This window comes from Solea senegalensis, linkage group LG3, assembly GCF_019176455.1.
Source record: "Solea senegalensis isolate Sse05_10M linkage group LG3, IFAPA_SoseM_1, whole genome shotgun sequence".
NCBI lineage: Eukaryota > Metazoa > Chordata > Actinopteri > Pleuronectiformes > Soleidae > Solea > Solea senegalensis.
In genome coordinates this window covers 30,337,325-30,353,312 of record NC_058023.1, presented here as the reverse complement: position 1 = coordinate 30,353,312, position 15,988 = coordinate 30,337,325, and the positions used below count along the sequence as shown (strand labels likewise).

The 15,988-nt window shown below is 44.2% G+C and overlaps 1 protein-coding gene across 2 annotated transcripts in view; it reads right to left on the bottom strand.

Annotated features, from left to right (window-relative positions):
- LOC122766534 (semaphorin-3aa-like) overlaps nucleotides 1-12,090 on the bottom strand; it is a 36,158-nt gene extending 24,068 nt beyond the window's left edge. For both annotated transcript variants that reach the window (XM_044021471.1, XM_044021472.1), the window contains exon 1: nucleotides 11,413-12,090. In XM_044021471.1, the coding sequence (XP_043877406.1) occupies nucleotides 11,413-11,518 (106 nt within the window). In that variant the 5' untranslated portion in view covers nucleotides 11,519-12,090. The remainder of the gene's footprint in view (nucleotides 1-11,412) is intronic.
- Between the last annotated feature and the right edge of the window lie 3,898 nt (nucleotides 12,091-15,988).

Sequence of the window (15,988 nt, the reverse complement as noted above, 5' to 3'; positions counted from 1 at the left end):
ACGCGCATATTTCAACACGTGGTGATCGCTGACAAAGACAAGGTGGACAGAGCGCACATAGAAACACACACACAAAGAGGCTTTATCTGTGCTGGGATCTCTCTGCGGTTCGGAGGGTTGGAGGAACTGGGGCGTGAGCACCTAAGGACCCTTCCAACCTAAACACAGACACGCTCGTTTGGAAGTGGGAGCAGAGAAACGCTGAGAGCACATGGCACACGGCTCACACAAAATATTGTAAACCAGGCAAAGAGGGAAAGAGTATCCACATTCAGTGGATGTATGCTTGGAATAACACACACACACACACACACACGACAGGTTCAACATGAGTTCACTTTGCTCTACTTTTAAAAACACCAAACACAGCCTTAAAGTCATGTCCGTAAAGTAATAGTGACCTATAAATGTTTGCAACCCATCACTTCTCTCTGAAAACACACACACACACCTAACCTTAACCATGACAACTAAATGTCTAACCCTATCCTAAACACAATTCTAACCTAAACCCGGGTCCTAACCCACAAAAAGCAATTCAAATCCCTTATCAAGTTCTGTGTATGGCCGAGCACACTTTGCATTACCGTAGTTACGCGACGGTTTGTGCTAACGGAAAAATTCCAACAGTTTCTGGAAGCTGAGGAGTTGTGTCAACGCCAATGTGTGGTCATTACGGTAATTTTCAGGAAGCCGGCGAATCAGTCGTCTTTGTCGCCAGAGCGGAGAGAGTTGGAAGAACACCTGTACATACAGAAGTTTCCAATTTTTTGGAAAGAAACATTGAGAGACTAAAAAAAAAAATGTTATTGTTTCAAATTTCAAATGTAACACGCAAAATCTCTTTAAACAAATAATCCCTTTTGTTTTTCCTCATTTTAAATTGTTAACACAGTATTTAACATGGCAGTAAATTGTAAATGACTGCCAGATATTGGACGTTATTCTGGCAAAATGTGCAAAAACACTGTAGTTACGGGACATTCTCTGGTCTTTTTATGGTTAAAATAAGCAACAACAAAAAACTTGAGGGTTAAAAATGTGAGGACCTGCAAAATGCCTTCACTTTCTACGGTCCTCACAAAGCCACATATACAAACACACACACACAAGACGAAAATTATAATCCAATAAGTATTTCTGCTTACGCGGCACAAACTAGTTGAACAGAGAGCGCACTCAGCAGCTTCCATCTCTGACACCCTCTATGGACCCAGACCCCCAATACACACAAAGACACCATTTTTCATGTGTGCGCAAACTTGTATTTGTTACCTCTTCAGGGCCGTTTCTGGCACAAACACTTCCAGACCAGTAGTCCTCATGGAGACTAAAAATCAAAGCCTACTTTCTGAGGTACTGATTATGTTTAGGGTTAAGATTTGAGTTGTGCTTAGGTTAGTTGGTTATGATAATGGTTAGAAAGCGTTTATGTGTTCAGGCATAACTTATGTTGCGGGAACCTAAATTTGAAAACACAGTCACATAATGGGGACTCGTCTTCCTTCCTTATGGGGACAAAAAAAGCAAGTTCTCATAATGTAAAATTATTATTATTTTAAAATGAAGATATGTTGCATGGTGAGGGTGAGGTTTTCGGGTTAGGCCCAGTAGTAGTTATGGTTAAAGTTAAGAGTTAAAGTCTCCAGGAAATGAATGTAAGTCAACGTAATCTCAGTCCTCTGAAGTCATGGAAACCGTGTGGTGGCTGGAATGCATGTGCGCACACACACATACACACAAGTATATATATGTGCTTTTAAATGTGTTTCAGTGGCTTTGGTGCGCACACACACAAACACACACCATTCAGTCTCTACCCACATTCATCCCACTTTCTCTTGTTACATATCCGCTGTCTGCTCTCTTTCACTCACACTTTCTGTCTTTCATGCAGAAAACTAGCAGACAACGTTGACCCACACACATGTGAGGCCTCATGTGCACATGCAGGAGTGCACGCGGTTCTTAATCTAAGGCGTAAATATACATAACGCCGTACGATATGTAATTACAATGAGGTTTTATGCCGGCGTTTTCACACTCTGCACAAAAACAATGCATTATATTCAAGGACGCCCCTTGAAACTGGCAAAATAAAAGCAAGTCATTCAAATAAATTATGATTTGTTCCACTGTCAAGCTCCATTATGGAAAATAACCTGGCTCTTATCTTCAAAAAAAAAAAAAAGAGCTACATTGAAAATTCAAGTGCAATTGTCTGTGGAGAGCTCTTCACTCCCCCATTCTCCAAACAGGCAGGCATTTTTCAGACGCCTACATGCCACGCAATAGTGGAATAATGAAACCGAATGAAAGAAAGGAGACAAGGCATTAAATTATGTTTATCTGGATGTGCGTGAACTGTACGCGCAGCTGTGTGTGTGTGTGTGAGTGACGTCAAACATAAAAGCCTGATGGGCTATGTTCCATTGAAAATACTGTCAGACTTTTTAAAGTGTTTATATATGCAGTCGATGGCGTTTTCACTCAGACTGATTTTTTTTTTTTTTTTCCCCAAACTGCAGCTGGCAGAAAACAGCGAGACTTAGCTCCACTAGGTGAGTTACTGTGTTATACTAAAGAGCTACTACGCTGACAGGCAGCGGGAGGGAGAAAAAAAGGGAAAGTTTGAAAGAAAATAGCAGCATGAAAGGACCTGGGCGCAGAGAATTACACGTTTATCTTTCAAATACAAGGCTAGCTTCACAAACGCAAAGGCACACTCTGTGCCGTTATATCTCCGGCGGTTTGGGTTTGGCACGTCGCTCTCTCCCCTCTTTCTTCCTTTTTCTCTCCGTGTGTGGTGCCGTGTACATTTCGCCGCTCTCATAACGGCCTTGGCCGCAAAAACACAGGTGTCAGAAACAAAAAAAAAAAACAAACAATAAAAAAATGAGCTTTTTGCTTCACAAAAATGTTCAGATGAATTCTCGCCCGAGCTCAAGGATATCATCCACGCATGCCTTGGAAGTTCACCTTCCCTCCCTTTCTCTCTTTTCACTGCCTCTGAAGGCACCAGCAGGTGTGGGTTGGTTTCCATGGCGATCCCGTGCACAATACAACCTGTGCTGTTGTCATTCAGGTGTAGCCGAGTGACTGCGCCTACAGGACGTTGTGCTTCCCTTTGTGTGTTTAAACTCCAACAGAGCACAGTGCATATTGACTCATTTATTATTATAAGAAATAAAAGACCGAGAAGTGTTCTTTTGACTCGCAGTACGTATCATACCCTATGGGACATACTGTATTAACACTTGACTTGTCAGAGCAAGTTCAACCGCAGGATAATGTAGGCTGCGTCAGAGGGACGGACGAGGAAAATCTGGCCGCGTCTCAAACCGCACGGACTATATGTGTGCGTGTAATCTTAAGTATGTGTTGGATTTTTCACCACGCGGCACGATTTTCTCCCCTCACTCGAGAGCCGAAGAGCAAAGTTAGACAAGAAGAGTTGACGAGAGACGAGAAGAGATGAAAAGCAGAGGGTTTTTGTGTCCTGGGGCCACAAAAACAGAGGGTTTTCCACAGGGCTGCGTCCAAAAGATCAATATCGGTTAACAAAATCCTCAGATCGATCTTTCACTACGTTACGATTCCTGCATCCTGTGCACACATCTCACTCTCACAGACTATTACGAACAGCTGAGTTCACGCATTGTTTTTCAGCTACTTTGATGTCACGGCGCGGACATCTCAGTTTGTTTTCCTTCTTCTTCTGGTAAGCAAAGAAGCTGAGCTGTGCTCACAGAACCGCTCCTGCTGGGCAACTTGGTTATTACTTCAAACTGTCTGCTGCGCTTCTAGGCCCTATCGATTGAACTTTTTGAGTTCATTTGCACTTTGGGGTCACTTTTTAAATGTACAAATTAATATTTTACCAGGTAAGAAAGATTGAAAAATCTTTAGTTCTGTGTAATCTCAATGGGATTATCGTGGTAAAATAATGTCTTTCATAATCTGGGAAAATTGGAATGGAAATCGGATTGAATCGAATCCTGAATTAAATCAGTTAAATAATTGAGGTTTCAAACTTCTTTAAGAGCAATAAATGAATGAATGAATGAATTAATTAATATTATATGAATCCATATATGCTGAACCTTTGTTACGCCGCCATTGAAGAAATTATACACAGTATAATTTTGGGCCCAGGAATAAAGAAGGAATAAAAATGAATAAAAATGCACATACATAAGAAAAGCGGTCAGATATGGAATGATTTCATTAGTGTGTGTCTCCTCATGCCTTTGGATGACTGGACCACTGAGTGAGGTTTTCCAGGCTTCTCCAGCACTGCGACCACAGTCGGCTTTAGTCCTGGCCATGTTGGCCACAGAAACCTCGCTCACACATCACTAAGTGTTCCGAGCATAACCAGGCTGCCTGGCCCTCCCTGGTTTACATTCATTTCAAGGAAAACAAACACTGAAAACACTTTAACTCAAACGCGGAATACACACATGCTCACGTTTGCATGCGCGTAAGAGCGACAAAGCGTGTTAAGCGTGTGTGTGTGTGTGTGTGTGCAGATATGTCGCACAATCACTCTGTGCAGTAAAGCCGTGCATGGAGGAGGGGGCGGGGGGCGGCGGGGAGATGCTGCTATCGCAGTTTGATGGATGGAGGTTGAGAGGAACCAGGCTGTGGTTAGCGTGGTCATGTCTGGAGCCACTGCCTGTTAGTGCGGCCTGTCAGCTGCACGCCGCCGCTGAATGTCAGCGCTGCCATTTCATTAGAAATTAATGAGGCACGGTTACAGATGTGAGCGTGTCCCGGGCAAAACGCACGGTCGACACATCCAACGGCGGAGACGCTGGAACACAATTCATAATTCTTTCACAGAACGACATTTCAGGGCAGGGGATGAAGCCGGCTTTTACACTGGAAAAATCACAATCTATAAAATCTCCAAGTGCAGCAATTTCTTTTTCTTTCTTTTTTTGTTACGATGTCAAGATTGTGTCATGTGGAAATCTATAATATGATTTTTTTTTTTCATAGCGTACCTCATTACATGTCATGCTGCTTGTGTTATTTATGACAGTAAAGAAAGAAATTGAGATTTTAAGGGGCTGGCATTTCAAGACGAGATTCAATTTGACTTTGGGATCAATAACGGGGTCTATAACAGGAGGAATATGAGCCCATTTAAATTTAGAATCAGTGACGCTACGATACTGGCCAAAAGTGATGGATGTCAGAATATGAATGTGCTTTAAAAAAAAGTGCCGTTTATCCCGACGAACGACCAGATTTCTTCGGCAGTAGAATTCACTCAATTACTCTGTGCAGGAGTGTCAGTTTTTTTATTTATCTATTTATTTATTTACATTTAAAAGCCACGTTGGACAGTTTTAAGTTTGGCAAATACTCAAAAGTGTCCATAACGGATAAAAGAAAGCGGCGATGATGAATTAATTGTGATAATGACTGTGCGTCTTTCCTCTATTTTCTATATATTTTCACCCACTTCCACAAGTTTTGTCCGTCTCGCTCTTTGTCAGCGAGTCTGTCTGTCTCTCCGTTTGTCCGTCCGTCCGTCTGTCTGCAGAGATTTCATTTGTAACTCGACTCTGTCCGGGTTTCGAACGGTGCGCCCTCGCTCCCTCTCCGTCTGACTGACGAGACTTAGCAGGTGGTGAGACCCATTCATACCCTCGCTCCGGCAAACGGCCTGTAACCCAAGCCCACGTCCCAAACACAGATGCAAAGACACTGGATATTTTCCCTGTGTGCATGACCATACAGCGCTTATGTACACACACGGAGGAAAAATGTACACGGAACATACGTGTTCGCCGTGTGCACACACAGTAATCTCTGAGCAAACACACACACATAGCTGACACTATCTCCTCCTGCAGCCTCCCGTGAGCACGGTGCAGCATCCAGACTGGTTCTGATCATCGTCCCCCCTCGTTTAAATCGAATTCTCTACAGCAAAGTTCTTTTGTAATCACATTTGCAAAAGAACATTTTATGAAGCAAAGCGGGAAACGCGAGCATGTTCCACAAATAAAAGACAGATGCAGGTTTGACTGTGTTTTCCAACCTCCCTGCAGATTCACGATGAAACAATCTACGATAAAATAAAGACTCAAAATGACCGCGAGAGACATTCCGTGTCGCAGAACAATGTTTCCTCCTTTTTGAAGCGATTTTACGAAATGCTGAGATACAAGATGCATCAAATGTCACCCACAAATGCATCAAATTTGAAAATGAGTGAGGAAGTTTGAGAACTAGATCATTTGGGAACTGGGATCTTCAACAAAACGTAAACCATGAACTCTAAATGCGTGAGAAGTGAATTTTAAACTAAGCAGAGCCGGCCGCTCCCAAATCCTTGTTGTGCTAGAGTTGACGACTGTCATTGATTGTGTGATTGGTCGCGGGGTCTATCAGATTGCGTCCAGAGGCACGTCTTGAAAAGTGTGAGGTTTCTGACGACACCGCCGTTCCCACCCGTTTTCTCTCTTGTGTAAGCGTGAACTGGCGAAACACTGCATAAAGGACGGAATCGTGCTCTGACTGTGTCGTGTGCATGTGTGAAACAAGTGACACATCTTCCCGCGAGGTGATGAATGGCTTTTTTTTTTTTGTTTTTGCAAAGTGCGGCTGTGTCATTGCACAATTATCTGTGGGGCAATCAGCACGACTACACACACACACACATACTTTGCTATGCCATCTTTCAACTTGTGGCCGAGGGGTGGTGGGAGCTCACCAAACACTGCGGTCAGGTGTGTGTGTGTGTGTGTGCAAATGTCATATATTCAGAATGCAGCATATGGGACGAGTTGAGAAACAAGCCACGGCACAACAGTGGTTTATATACAATAGGAATGTGGCTGTGTGGGAGCAGAGATGAGGGCAGCTCAGTGTGTGTGTGTGTGTGTGTGTGTGTACAAATAGGGATGAAAAAAAAGAAGATATGTATGAACTGAGCTACAATCAAAGAGACGGAAAAAGGAGGCGAGTTAGGCAAAAATTACATACGCACACTGACACACAAACAGCCTGCTGGAAGATTGCACTTAGGGTCTGCGGCGCTGTGGTTCCTCGAAGATTGAGCCACGGGAGAGGAAGAAGAAGGGGGGGCAGGAGGAGGAGAGAGCGAGGGAAGGGGAAGAGAGGGAAGAGAGGGGAGGGAGAGGCAGACATCTCCAAAGTTGGCGCATTGGGAGAACACCTTCTAATTATCTACATCCGCTCTGTCAACCTCAGCCCACAGAGCGGACAGGGAAACGGCGAGAAAGACGCACTCAACGAAGAGAAAAAACACTCGGTGATGAATGCAAACACCCACACACACACACACACACACACACACGTTGCTTATTTTCACTTGCAGGCACGCCCACACGCAAACACACACACACACACACACACAGACGGGCCTAATATGGGGCTGAGTCCAGACTGCGTCGAGTGCGGTTCCACACCAAGTGTCTATTTTCGAAGGCTCGCGAGCCAATTTCGGATTCCCTCTGTCTGTTTCTCTATCTTCCCTCCTCGGTTCCACCCATGCGGGGCCGGTACACGAGGGCGGGCGGCCCCAGCGTCAGGAGGTCATACGCGGCAGGCTGCGTAATTACCCCGGAGCTGAGGGTAATTATCAGGTTGTTTAACGAGAGCTTTTATTCTGAAAAGCGCCGCTCCCTGGCTCCCTTGCAGGGATCACAATGGGGTCAAACCCTTGCACATCATACACTGTACGTTGCTGTATGAGCACGTAGTGACCTTCAGGGGTCAGTGTTCCTCCTGCACACGGACTGTGTTCAGGGATGCATTGATCCCTGCTCGTGTGTCATTGTTGCAGGCTTGTAATACATGAAGAGCGACCGTATTGCACTTGCAGCGCTATCACTATTTAATTATTTCCCGTTAAATGAAGCCATATAAACACTTATTTTAGCGTCTCAGCAGCGTCCGCCGCTTTTTGCTTTAACGCGGACAGAAAGAGCTGTTTTAGCGCGAAGGAGACGAGAAAATAATTAACCCCTGTGATCATTGTTCTGTCCCCGTGAAGTCAAATCCCTTTTCCGCGGAATGTCTAACTGACCCCACTGGGAAATCATTTACTCCGCACTTGCTGCACCAGCTGTTCCCCCGAGAGGTCATTTTATCTACCTGCCTCCATTTCTCAGACATTCTCCCACTCAAAGTGCTCACGCTGCAGTCGCTCTGCTGGCTGTCTGTCCTTTCCACGCAGGGACGGGGAGAATCACTCACTTTTGTCCGACGATCGGCCCCCGGAGGCAGATCATCGGCGGCCATTTGAGAGCGATTTCACGGGAACCTGCTCACGTGCTCGGTGTAGGTTTGCCTCAGACTAACAGCCCCCCGCTGTCCTGGTCCTTCAGTTCACACTCAAGGGTTTTTCACGTTAAAAATGAGGGTTATATTCCCATGACATCGGAAATGCGACATGACACAAAATGAATCAGAGTGAAATAAAACACGATAAAACTCGGTGACAAACGAAATGTTGAATAAGTAAACATAAGTAAACAAAAAATTGATCAAATCAGGAATTTTCAGATTCAGGATTTGGCAAAAATGGACTCTCAGAGACGAGACAACCTGTAACCAGACTTTTCTACTGGACATTACCAGCTGTCAATCACAACTTCTTCTTCGTTATCATCTACTGTATTTTCCTTGCGGACAATGACATCATGCTCCACTGCAGAAGAAGACCTGAAAGTAGCGCGTGAGACACAAACTCCTCCTTCAAACCCCCCCATGGAGACCTTGTATGATATCGCTACTTCCGCGTTGGCTTCAGGAAGGAAACCGTAAACTCGGAGACCGGTGACTACATGTGTGATCGTCCCACTCGAGGGCCTTGGCCACTCTTCTGTTTTCGCACTTGTTTGACTGTGCATCCCAGGAGGATTCCTCCTCCTCCTCCTCCTCCTCCTCGTTGTTTATTTGACTTAATTACTATGCCCGGCTTCGTGGAAAGGGAGAGACGGGAGACGGGATGAGTGACACTTCGCTCCCTTCCTTCTGCGTGGACTTCTACTGTACGTCGTCTGCCAGCTTCTTCTTCTTCTTTTTTTTTTTATTCTCCCCTTCATTAACAGCAATCTCCTCCCCTCTGCATCACTTCCACCTTCCCCGCCACCTTCCTCCATCCAGCGCCATCAGTGTGGGGTGTTGACGGAGAAGCGTCCACTGACAGGCATCAAGAGAGCCATCAGACACCTGTGAGGCCGGCGCACAAGCACACGCAGGCCCCGGGCGAGCAGTGACACACAAAGGCAGTGGCGAATGATACACACACACACACACACACACACACACACACACACGAGTGTGCGAGCCAACAGCAGTTTGCAATCACACGTAATTATAGAAACACTGATTCAACAGCACAATAAAAGATACCATTTTGTGAGCTCATGCCTGCCGCGCACGGGCACAAGCACAAGCACAGAACCAGGTGTCTAATTATACGAGCGCACACACACACACACACACACACACACCAGACCTGACACTTTTTCATGTCTCGCTAAAACACACACAAACACATTCACACACACCGAGACACTGCTTACAGTCTAAGAGGAGGAAATCACAAGAGGAGGTTGTCGAGTTCCCACACCAAGATGTGGCAAGAACATTCACACACACACACACACACATATATATAAATGTACTGTATATACATAAACAATGAGGCTTTTCTGGCAGAAATCACACATCTAATCCCGTGGACCTGCCCTCCAACACACATCCATCACTTCCACAGTCAGTGCATACACACTTTGACGCTCGACGACATATCTCTCGTCGTCGTATTGTTGTCAGCGACATGTTCACTTGTCAGACTGGAGAGTGGAAGGAGGAGAGAGAGAGAGAGAGAGAGAGAGAGAGAGATCGCACAAAAAAAAAAAAGATATTTGCATTCTTTGAACAGATGGCTGTGCAAAGACGGGATGACATTTTCCCATCAGGCTCTGCTGCGTTGTGCGAGCTGACGTGATGGAGCCCCGGGGACATGTTGTGGCTCCTGAGTCAGGTGAGTTCAGCTGTGATTCTCTCCAGATTTATTTTGTCCATTATTCTGTGATTTAACGTGAAACATAAAGGAAAAAGTCCAACATATTTACGCGCTGGGTTTAGAATGCATAAAGGGAAATATACGAGCCCAAATTACCACTCGCGCTCCATGTGAAGAAGAAAGCATGTCACACGGCAGGCCTCTAAACATAAGTTACGCCAAGCGTCTCGGCTAAAGATAGAAAACGAATTAGATGACAAACATCATATTCGAAAACATTTGATTTCCCCCCCCCCCCTCGACGGGAACAGAAATGATCTGAGGAAACCAAACCTTCAGGGTGACGGTCAGACACAGAAAAGCACTTCTGTACCGCGCGCTCGTGTTTTCGGCTGCAGAATAACGGCAAGCCGGCCGTGTTCGTAAATTTTCAGAGGACATGTTTTATGGAGGAAACGGGGACTAAAATAAAGACTCCAGAGACCACAGTCCCAGCTCTATACTTTTGGTCATGTTTCAGGACAAAGAACCACAATAGCCTCCTTCACTGACATGAAGAAGAAGAAGAAGAAGAAAAAAAGCTTCCCAAAATATGCCAAAAATGTTGACAGTTATTTCTAGCCGAGATGAAAAGTCTGCCATTACAAAGAGCCTGATTTAGTGTAGGGTGTGAGGGATGGAGAAAGAGAGGGAGAAAGGGTGAGAGAGGAGAGGAAGAACCGGCGCTCCGCAGTCTCCCCTCAAAATAACACGGAGGCACAGAGAGAATAACATGTTTGCTGTGTACGTCAAAATGTACACGTGCACAGTGCGGACGGAAAAGTCACGTTAAAACTCGACGCTGCAGATGCGCGATTTACTGCGTGTGCGTTATAAGTCAGCATCCCCCCACCCCCCCCATTTAAAAACAAACTGCTGGATCCATTTACAGTGCAGTAATAAGAAGTTGGGGAGAAATGTCCTATGTCATGACTGAGTTTTTTTTTTTGGGACAGAAGCCATTAAAACAGAGGCACTTCACAGTGCTGCTCAGTACTGGCAGAAGGGGACAGGACAAGGGGAACTGGTACAGGGGCCAATATATACATTTAGCTACAGGCAAGAGCCCTTTCCTCGCCATATGGAACCAATCGGACTATTTGTAATAGTCTTTCTTTTTTTCTGGGGAGAGAAAGGCAGCAGGAAGGAAGGTTTGTGTGCTCACAGGAGGCGAGAATACAGAGTTGGATGCTGTACGCAAAGAGGGATTCTCTACATAAAAAGAATAAATGAAAAGAAAGAGCGGCCCCGGAGGGGGAGGGCAGGGAAAAGAAGACTAAGGCAGGGCAGTTTATGTTAAAAGCAGCACATATCCTGGAGTCAGGAGAGAGAGAGAGAATGGAGAATGGGCTCACCCTTGTATGACAGCTTTAGCCTGGGTACATTGTGCTTGGGCTCCGCTCCTCTCCCCAGCTGCATTGCCCCACACAGCAGCACTACAATCCCAAGCAGGTAATCCATGGTGCTGGAGAGCTGCTGGCTGGCCTCCAGACCAGGGGGCACTTACACCCCGACCACTTCCCCCCTACTGAAATGAGCGTCTCCCGCTGTGAAGGGGGGTGTACGCCCGAGCCCGTAGAGTCCCTGACAGTGGATGGAGGGTCCCAGGCAGGAGGGGGGGGAAAAAATCCTGGATGTGCTCCCCAGGCTCAGAGTGCAGATCTTGAGGAGGTTGGGGTGGCTGGACTTGGAGAGTGTGAAGTGGGTGGATGGGTCGCTGCTCACATGGCTCCGTGTGTGGAGGTCCAGGATCTATTATGGTCCTCCGGTTTGATCAGGTGAAGCCTCAGCAACTTTAGCCTGGCAGGAATGAAATGAAAGGTAAATCAGATCACTTTATCCACAATGGAAAGGTCTTTCTTTTTTCCCTTCAGCCGATTTTCTTTCTTTCTTTCTTTCTTTCTATTTTATTTTTATCTAGCTTCTTCTTCTCCCTCTCTTCTGAGCAGACACTCACAGCAACCCTCTAATCCTTGAGTGCGGCTCCACCAGACTGCGAGAGAGAGAGAGAGAGAGAGCAAGCGCTACACCATCCACAGGAAGAAAAGGGAGGGAGGGAGGGAGAGAGAGAGCAGCTGAGAGAGACACACACACAGAGAGAGAGAGAGAGAGAGAGAACGGGAGTGCTGCTGGTGAGATAACGATGAAACCTGGATAGGAAGTACAGTGGATGTCAGGTTTTTATAGTGTTGTCTTTTCCTCTCCAGTTTTTCCTTTTCTTAAGTCATCAATTCTCCGTTTCCTGTATTCTGATATCTTTAACAGAATCACTCTCTGCTCAATTATTTTATCTTTCCCCCCCTTGGTTTCTTGTCTGTCTGGTTGTTTTATAGAGCTTTGAAGCTCTAAAAAGCATCAGGAGAATCAGTAATACTAGTATACTAGGAGTAGAAGAGAGAAGAATAAAAACTATATATATATATATATATATATATATATATGTATGTATATATATATGAGACTGAATAAATTAAATGCCAATATACAAAGAATAATAAATAGTAACATAAAACATTGGAATGTCAGTCTAAAAACAAATGAATTAAAATAAACAAATTGGGTTTATTCAGTTTTTCCTTCATATAAATTGTTTAATATCTGTATGCTATTATTTGGAACTCACTTTTTAAAAAGTACAACATAAATAAAGCCTTATACTCGCTTATTTCCGATTTATTTTTCATCAAAATTGTGGAGCATGTTTATTATTGTTTTTTTCTGTTGCTGTAGCTGTAGATACAGACACTCACAACATTTACATGACTCTGGTATCACTGTCTGCAGAGTCACTCAGGAGAAGCTCCACTTCTATTTTCTGGGTTTGTCGTTGTAACCTTGTGAAACTCAATTTAGTTCATTTTCAGTCAGACTAACGTGTTAAGTCTGGGTTTCAGTCAGATTAACATGTTTACATGAATTGTAAAGTCTGAGTTTTAGTCAGACTAACGTGTTAAGTTTTGGTTTTAGTCAGACAAACATGTTTACATGAATTGTAAAAGTCTGAGTTTTAGTCAGACTAACATGTTAAGTTTTGGTTTTAGTCAGACTAAGATGTTTACATGAATTGTAAAAGTCTTGGTTTTAGTCAGACTAACGTGCTAAGTTTTGGTTTTAGTTAGACAAATGTGTTTACATGAATTGTAAAAGTCTGAGTTTTAGTCAGACTAACATGTTAAGTTTTGGTTTTAGTCAGACTAATGTTTACATGAATTGTAAAAGTCTTGGTTTTAGTCAGACTAACGTGCTAAGTTTTGGTTTTAGTTAGACTAATGTGTTTACATGAATTGTAAAAGTCTGGGTTTCAGTTAGACTAACATGCTAAGTTTTGGTTTTAGTCAGACTAATGTGTTAAGTCTTGGTTTTAGTCAGACTAACGTGCTAAGTTTTGGTTTTAGTTAGACTAATGTGTTTACATGAATTGTAAAAGTCTGGGTTTTAGTCAGACTAACATGCTAAGTTTTGGTTTTAGTCAGACTAACGTGTGAAGTCTTGGTTTTAGTCAGACTAACATGCTAAGTTTTGGTTTTAGTCAGACTAATGTGTTTGCATGAATTGTAAAAGTCTGGGTTTTAGTCAGACTAACGCAATAATTTGTATAAAAAATCTACATTAGAAAAAACAAATTATTGCATTAGTCTGACCAGAGGAGACCGCTTTTATGCAGCTTAAAAAAATATGATATTTTTAAGTTAATGGATAGTACAAAGAGAGTGTGTGTCCACACTGGGACAAAGACAGTTGTCCAACAGTTGAACAAAAATGCCCAGTTGATTATAAAGCCATTAAAAGATATCGTTTGTTTTTCTTCAATGTAAAAATGTATATCTTGGGTTGCCGAGACTTTGACAGGAGGAGCCGTTCTAATCTGGTAACAGCCATTTTATACGTTGCAGCTGTTTCGGGCGCCGGCTCCTGATTTGTGAATGTTTGCTTTGCAGAAATTTTCAGGAAATACTCCAGTGAAGTATTCACCAATTACAGCAAATACATATATATATATCTCTTAAAGTTCATGTTAAAACAGAGGGATTTAAATGAGTTTACGACTATGAAAGAGTTTGACTGGACGCCATCGCCGAAGAAAAACAGTCACGGGGGGCCCGGGGAAATGTTGAGAGAGATAAATCAGAGACAGAGAGGCGGATTATTAAAAAAGGTTAAAAAAAAACGACCTTTATTGGCTTTCATAATCGTGTTTTCTTTGGAGTTGGGGGATATTTATTTACACTCGTTTGCAGCGAACTGTGAGTCATAACCTGCGTAAAATGAAAGGTCAGTATATTATCACGTTCCCACAGTGACCGTCGGTTTTCACTCGCTGTGTTTTCTGACAGATGAGACTTCAGACACATGCGGTTAGTTAAACCTGTATAGTCTGAGATGGATCCTGTCTCTGGTAAAGTCATTCAGTGCAGGTCAACAACAAAAACCCAACCCCTGCTGGCCCCTGCAGGTGTGTGTGTGTGTGTGTGGACACCTCCTGCTTCCTCTCCGGGGGGGTGACATTGCACTGGTGAGGTGATAAAAGCTTTGATAAACAGGAGTGCTGATGTGTCAACTCACACACCTTAACACACTAAAAAGCAAATAGTGGATGAAATGAGCTTGTATATTCCCATTCCCGCTGGTCAAAAAAACTCTTAATCCCAGGTTTAAATGGATTTAATCTGCATTCTCTCCTGCGTATTTTCCAGTAGCGCTACCAGAATATTGTTGGGTGTTTTTTTAATGTATCCTAACCTAACTTATCAAGCATGTGGGGGCTAAGTACAGTTTATTCCAACTTTTATTTTTATAGTTTCAGTCATTATTGCGATTGGTTACAGTTCCTCACAGTTAACAGTTGCCCACAAATGGAAACACATGTCACTTCTGAAAAGTGTGTCTGGGCAAGAAACCACTGTTGAACCTCTGAAAGTGGGGGAAAAAGCTCAAGGTAAACAATAAAATTTTAATCCAAACTCAAGCTCATAAATATCTCCACCACAGTTTACAGATTGATTTTCAGACTGAGAGGTATTGTAGTTTGGGGAAAGCAGTTTCCTGTGTAACGCGGGGCTGTCACCTCCAAAGAAAGTGGTTTAGTCTAATCTGGCGTCATGACGTTCCCAGGTAGGTGTTAATAATATAAAATGCACGATTTAACTATGGAAAGAAACATTTATTTATGATTTTTCTCATTGTTTTATCGGTCTGAGTGGATCCTTCAGTATGTCTTCACCTCCACCTCCCTGTAACTCATCACCCCTTTAGTTCAAGCAACCTTTTTAGATGTTTACCCATAACAAAAAGTTGTGCGGACAGACACAGGGAAGTGTCCTCTCCTCGTCACTCAGCCCACTCTCCATCGACCTCTGCCTGTTGCCCTGATCAGCCCACCCTTCCCTTCCCTTCCATTAACCAAACTAATGGCATCGATCTTGGCTTGGCGGAGCGGGACGTGCCCTTTAGGGAGTGCAGCAACAGCCCACCCTATCCCCTGCCAATCTATTTCCAACGCCGCGCCGCCACCCCAGCACCCCCGAGTAATGACGACTTAATAAATGGTGACACGCCGCTGACCGTGGTATGAGACGCCCATTGACAGGAGGCTTTCAGCGCCTGTCGGTAAAAATAGACGGCGACATGAGACACTCTGCTTATGAGGACACAGTGGTTAGGGGATAGGCGTCAGTGTGTGTGTGTGTGTGTGTGCCGAGTGTCAATGTGCTGTTACCGATATGGCTGTGTATCTTCATCCGGAGGTATGGGAAGCGCTGTTAATCTTCCATGTGTGTGTGTCTCTGAGCAGAGAAAATGATTACGGTAACACGACCTCAGATGTCTCTTTTACAGGGAACATCGGAAATGTTCCCACCCTGTACTTTGCACACGTTGCCCTCTGACCTCACTCCTATTTAGCACACGCCTACAAACGAGCCCCCCCCCCAC